The 6,448-nt window shown below is 47.2% G+C and overlaps 1 protein-coding gene across 1 annotated transcript; it reads right to left on the bottom strand.

Moving 5' to 3' along the window:
* Positions 1–613: 613 nt before the first annotated feature.
* On the bottom strand, positions 614–1,849 carry LOC144938060 (uncharacterized). The gene has a single exon (XM_078865754.1). It carries the CDS (start codon positions 1,289–1,291, stop codon positions 614–616), a length of 678 nt encoding a protein of 225 aa, XP_078721880.1. The 5' UTR covers positions 1,292–1,849.
* Positions 1,850–6,448: the final 4,599 nt, after the last annotated feature.

The following is a 6,448-nucleotide window of genomic DNA, read 5'->3' as shown; positions in this document are numbered from 1 at the left end:
CACCACCAAGCCTCACAACCACCAGTCCTCACCATCACCACCGATCCACACCACCACCATCACCACCAATCATCACCACCACCGATCGACACCACCACCATCACCACCAATCATCACCACCTCCAATCATCACCACCACCACCGATCCACACCACCAATCTTCAACACCACCACCACCACCCTAATTCTAGATTTGAAGCTTTCGTGACTACAAGGATTCATATTCTTAGGTTTTTTTCGGTAAAGTCACGTAGGTAAAAAATTTAAATTAATAAAAGTAAAATAGAAAATAAAATAAAAAATCACGCCGTTTCGGACCGTCACAGCACGATAGCTGTGTCAAGTAAGAGATACTTGATACAGCTATCGTGCTGTGACGGTTCCACCTGAAGACGGAAGCTTGTGTTGCCTCCGAAACGTCGTGATTTTTATTTTATTTTACTTTTATCGTGCTGTGACGGTTCCACCTGAAGACGGAAGCTTGTGTTGCCTCCGAAACGTCGTGATTTTTATTTTATTTTTCTAATTTAAAATTTTTACCTACGTAACTTTACCGAAAAAAACCTAAGAATACCACCCCCTCACCACCACCACCAACCAGCACGACCCTCCATCAATGCGACGCTGACATGGACCAGGCTCCCTCCATCCTCCAGACGGAGAAGGCGTAGCTCAGGCGCTCCGTGGCCGCGTAGCTGCAGCTGGGAGCCGCCGCCGCCACCGCCCTTCCCTCGGCCGCGTCGCTCTGCAGCACCTGGTAGAGGAAGTCGATGTACCGCGCCGCGAGCTTCAGAGTCTGGATCTTGCTCAGCTTGTCCGAGGGCAACGTCGGGATGATCTTGCGCAGCGAGGCGAACGCGTCGTTCAGCGACTGCGTACGCTGCCTCTCTCTCACGTTTGCCACGAAACGCTGGTTTTGCGATTCCGGTTCATTTTGATTCTGCTGCTGCTGATGATGATGATGCTCCGGATGATGCTGCTGCTGCTGTTGTTGCTGGTGATCGCTGTCCTGCCGATTCTGCTGTTGCGGCAGCTGGTGATGGTTTGTCTGTAGCAGCAGCAGCTGTTGATGATGGCCCATTGATCCGTTGACGCCGCCAGCGGCGCTTCGCTTGCCCTTCTTGCATCCCGGAGTGACGGCCGAGTCGCCGCGAAGCCCCGACCGCTTCCTCGCCGCCGCCGCCGTCCCTCCAAAGGGGCTTCGGAATCTCCCCAGGGGAGCCTCTTCCTCCTCGTCCGTCACGAGACTCCTCGAGGGAGACGGAGGCGACAGGGAGTCCATCTCGTACATCGTTGGTTCGCAGAGTTTCGAGGGCCCCGTCCACGACTCTCCAAGGGCGGCGTTACGCACGCGGGGAGAACGATCCTTTCGTCTTTGGCACGGACGAGGATGTCACCGCTTGCTTGCTACTGCTGCTGCTGATGGGGAGGATGAGGGGGATGCTGCCGCAACCACCAGGTGTTTTTCTTGTATTTCTCGTTACGTTTCTGTTCCGAGTTTGTGCCACGAACGGACGGCCGCTCAGCTGGAGGTTGCCAGAGTTGAAGCTGTCGAGGTGACACCGTCGCGCGACTACACGGGGAATCTTTGTCCACAATACAGCAGCAGCAGCTCTTTATGTTTACACTGCAGGCGAATAACGGAACACAATTCCCGAGAAACCCCGATATTGGTTGTTTGCGTGTTGGGTTTTATCCAAGTGATGTTGACGGCGCGGTGTGTCTGGGACAGCAGGAGACGAGGTCGCGATATCCTCCTCCGATCTCTGCCTGCTCCGCGACTCGCTCCGCGCCTCGCTCACGCAGAGACGCAGAGAGGGACCCCCGCCGGTTTTATTCACCAGCCCCCCCCCCCCCGGTGATGTTACTTGTACCCCATTGGCTGTCTATCGCGTTTGATGGGGGGGGGGGGGGGGTGGAAGCGGGGGCGTTTGACGAACATGCGGCAATGGGGTGGCGTGCGCTCGGCTGGGTTTGAAGTGCTCCGACATTCCGGGGTTTAACTACGGGTTAAGTTGGGTTTCCGTAACGGAGGTTTCTTTTTTTTTGTGTATGAAGGAGAGGGAGGGGGAGTTAGATTCGCGTAAAATTATTAATGTGTGTCGTTAAAACCGGCCACCACCCCGACACGGCCAATTGGTAAGGTTTTAAATATTGACTTAAAGCTTTCGTGACTGCAGGAATTTATATTATTTGGGTCGTTCGGTAAAGTCACGAAGATAAGTTCAAAGAAAATAAAAACTACGACGTTTCGATCGTAGTTTTGCCTTCAAAGGCTAACCCCCTTGTCCTGATGACGACCGCTTGTGTTGCGATCGAAACGTCGCAGTTTTTGCTTATTTTCTATGAACCTATCTACGTGACTTTACCGAAAGACCCAAAGAGTATGGTGAGGTTTTGTCACTTGAACAAACCCGTGCCGATGCGTGACGAGTAAAAACCCACAACATGTACAATTCCAGTACGACGTTTCGCCACTACTTACAACTGGCATCAGCCGGGCAGCCAGAACTGGGTCGGGTGGTGGCGGGTTTAACAACACATTCATACTTACGAGATATAACCCAACAAAAAAACCTCTTAGTATGTATAACACTTTGTCGCGAAAGCCGACAAGTCCGTGTTAAACCGAAGTGAGTTTGTTAACGTGTCGAGTGAGGAGTGCTGGATGCAGTAGGACACCGGGTTCGATTCCCGTTCAAGGCCATCAGCACCCAGTGACGATTTATCTGAACCGGTTCTGGGACCTCCCCTAGATCGGCTCAGCCTCAAATGAGTACCTGGTGCGAGTGTGTAGTAAACATCGCCGCTAGGGAGACAAAGGCGGCCTTGGCGTGGTGCTGGTCACCTGCCCCCCTCCTCGTGTGCCGTGCCGGCCTTCGTAGGTGCTCGCTAACAGCACTTGCCCCAAGTCTGCTGCAGACTATACGGGGGATATTTTGTCTTTGTTTGGTGGGGGGCGGTAACGCAGCGGTTAGTGTGCTGCGCTACGAACCCGGCAGAGACCCGAGTTCGATTCTCAGCTCACGGCCACCAACACCCAGTGACGATCACCCTAACCGGTCCTGGGCCTCCTCTAGATCAACTCGGCCTCAAATGAGTACCTGGTGCGATGTGAAAACATCGCCTCAAGAAAGACAAAGGCGGCCGGGCGTGGTGTTGGCCACCCACCCCTTTCTCTGCTTTATCGGCCTTCATCAGTGCTCGCTAACAGCACTTTCCCCAAAAATCTGCAAAGGCTATACGGGGGATCTGTGGGTTTTTTCCGTCTGGTGGGGCTTGTGTTGGCGAGTGGTGGGTTGCGAGTTGGGATGCATTGGGGTGGTGAGGTACCGCATGGTGGGACCATCGCTCGCTATTTCAAGGCGGCGGGCTGGATAACTGAAGCCTCCGGCGCACCCAAGTCCGGTATAAATTCACCAAATAATGCGTCGGCATACTTACAATGGTTTACATGGTGATGATCATGATAGCAATAACGACGTAAAGCACCGAGTGAATCCTCTGCTGGATGAAGGCCTTGGGGCTTGATTGACCAGACTTCACAGCGAAGGTCGGTATGGATTGACAGGAACTTGTTTTTTCTGACATGTGCTCAGTTTAGGAGCAGAGATCCAAGTAGTCGTGAGATGATGAGTTTCAAACCAGACCAGGGTTACCATCACCACCATAATATCAATGCCCTTCATTATCACCACCACCACCATCAACAGCGTAACAAGCCGACTACAAACGTTTTACATCCTGGATTCGAATCTGGGTTTCAGCCACCTGCGATAAAACTGAGTTCTCAAATCTGGGTTTCATTGACACACGAGACAAACTTATAACAGTGTGGGAAACCGCGCCCCCTGCTGTGGAAATAATTATAAGGCCACATTGCAGGACTTAACGGCACGCCCCGATGGCGAAACGTTATCTCCGTCGCCTGGAATACAGGTCGTAATTCGATCCCAGACCCTCACAAGACCTGTGCCGTATATTCGGAGTCCACGTGTTCTCGCTCCTCGTGGTCGCGCTTACTGTCGCCAGGGTGCCTCCGGTTTTGACCTCTACATTTCCAAACATGAGTTGAGATTTTTTTGGCTGCGGTTATAAATTACGTGTGATCAAGTTCAAGTTCATTTATTAGGTATAGCCCTGTGAGCCATTCGGCTCTTGATTCAATTCGGCTCTTGTGATGATATCAGCCACTTCAATGAGTTGTCATTAGGCGTGGCCAGGTCGCCTCTGAAAAAGTTATAATAACTCAGTGGGCTTTACCTGCTAAAGTACAGGCAGTCCTCGACTTACGAATGGGTTACGTTCTAGAAACCTGTTCGAAAGTCGATTTGTTCGTATATCGGAACGCAATATTTCATTGTAAACACGGTCTGTGTTATAAAATGTTATCGTTCAACAAAAACGAGAAGCGTTGTTAAACTCGTAAGAAATATTGTACATTTGCATGTAATGCTGTAATAAAAACTGTATAGTAATTAAAGCATAACATGAAGTGTGACATGAAAAGAAACAAATCAATTTCATCTTCATTTTCTTGGATCCTGATTTCTGGCTTGCGGATTGCTCTGCTGAACAAAATCGTTCCGCGGTTCGGTTCATAATAAAATGGAAGTTCGTTCGTAAGTGCGGATCTTGTGAAGTCGGACGTTCGCATCTCGGGGCCTGCCTTGTAGTCGTAGGTAAGATAGTAAGCATTGGGAGAAGCGTTGTGAAAAACCTCAGCCAATCTCCAACACAAATTATTTGGCAATGCTGCATAAGTAACAAATTACAAAAAAAACCCTAAACACATTCCCTCAATAACACGGTGGCTCTTAAAATCTCAATACATAGGTGTTAAGACGTTCACCAAATAGGCATAAAGTCTGCATTAACCAAACGACATTGTGGTAAAACATGATAATACATGAATTGTCTTTGCAATTGATTGGTTTCAAAGGCAATGCATATATTAGTGTTTTTTGTTTGCATTCTGACCACAAGTATTGTGGTTAATGCAGACACGATTCCTTGTAAACGGTTTCAGTTTGGTGTTTTAGCATCATAACACCTTTTTTTGTTGCCAGAAAAAAGGGGAAAACTTATTCTATTTTGCTACTGGCAAAGGAGGTCCCCATGATGTAGCTGCTCGACCCCGAGCTCTCATTACTCTGATAGTGGCATTGTCTTTGTGCTGTTCGCCTTTTGGCGTCCTCTAGTCTAACACCGTTTTGAGACTAGGCTCAAAAGAAAGCTGTCTCTGGTGTGGACCAATCAGTTTCAAAGACAATGCATATGTTAAATTTGTATTTAAAGCTTTCGTGACTGCAGGGATTTATATTCTTGGTTCTTTCGGTAAAGTCATGTAGAAGGGAAATAATAAAATAATAAAAATCTAAAAATTCTCACGTTTCGATTGCAACACAATATTTTTTTTTCTTGCTGTGGATTTCACACCTGATGATTGCTTGTGTTGCAGTCGAAACGTCGTGAAAATTTCTATTGTTTTATATTTATATTATTTTATTATTTCCCTTCTACGTGACTTTACCGAAAGAACCAAGAATATAATGCATATATTAGTGTTTTTTGTTTGCATTCTGACCACAAGTATTGTGGTTAATGCAGACACGATTCCTTGTAAACGGTTTCAGTTTGGTGTTTTAGCATCATAACACCTTTTTTTGTTGCCAGAAAAAAGGGGAAAACTTATTCTATTTTGCTACTGGCAAAGGAGGTCCCCATGATGTAGCTGCTCGACCCCGAGCTCTCATGTCTCTGATAGTGGCATTGTCTTTGTGCTGTTCGCCTTTTGGCGTCCTCTAGTCTAACACCGTTTTGAGACTAGGCTCAAAAGAAAGCTGTCTCTGGTGTGGACCAATCAGTTTCAAAGACAATGCATATGTTAAATTTGTATTTAAAGCTTTCGTGACTGCAGGGATTTATATTCTTGGTTCTTTCGGTAAAGTCATGTAGAAGGGAAATAATAAAATAATAAAAATCTAAAAATTCTCACGTTTCGATTGCAACACAATATTTTTTTTTCTTGCTGTGGATTTCACACCTGATGATTGCTTGTGTTGCAGTCGAAACGTCGTGAAAATTTCTATTGTTTTATATTTATATTATTTTATTATTTCCCTTCTACGTGACTTTACCGAAAGAACCAAGAATATAATGCATATGTTATCAGTGTTTTTTGTTTGCAATCTGACCACAAGTATTGTGGTTAATGCAGCCATGATTCTTTGCAAAAGGTTTCAGTTTGGTGTTTCACCATCTCAACACCTGTTTTGTTGCCAGGCAAAAGGGGAAAACGTATTCTAATACTATGAATTGTCTACGAAACTGATTGGCCTAATCCAGAGGCAGTCTCCTTCATGGCCTCGTCTCACCACCAGTCAGAGAACAACGCCAGAAAGGTAAACAGCGCAAAGGAAATGCAAATATGAAAGCATCATAAGCT

This window comes from Lampetra fluviatilis, chromosome 21, assembly GCF_964198595.1.
Source record: "Lampetra fluviatilis chromosome 21, kcLamFluv1.1, whole genome shotgun sequence".
NCBI classification, from domain to species: Eukaryota; Metazoa; Chordata; class Hyperoartia; order Petromyzontiformes; family Petromyzontidae; genus Lampetra; species Lampetra fluviatilis.
Note: the sequence above shows the minus strand (reverse complement) of the source record. Positions and strands in the feature narration are given on the sequence as shown.

What these genes read in the sequence shown, in the direction of transcription:
- LOC144938060 (XM_078865754.1), bottom strand. Translation starts at nt 1,291, where the DNA reads ATGTACGAGATGGACTCCCTGTCGCCTCCGTCTCCCTCGAGGAGTCTC.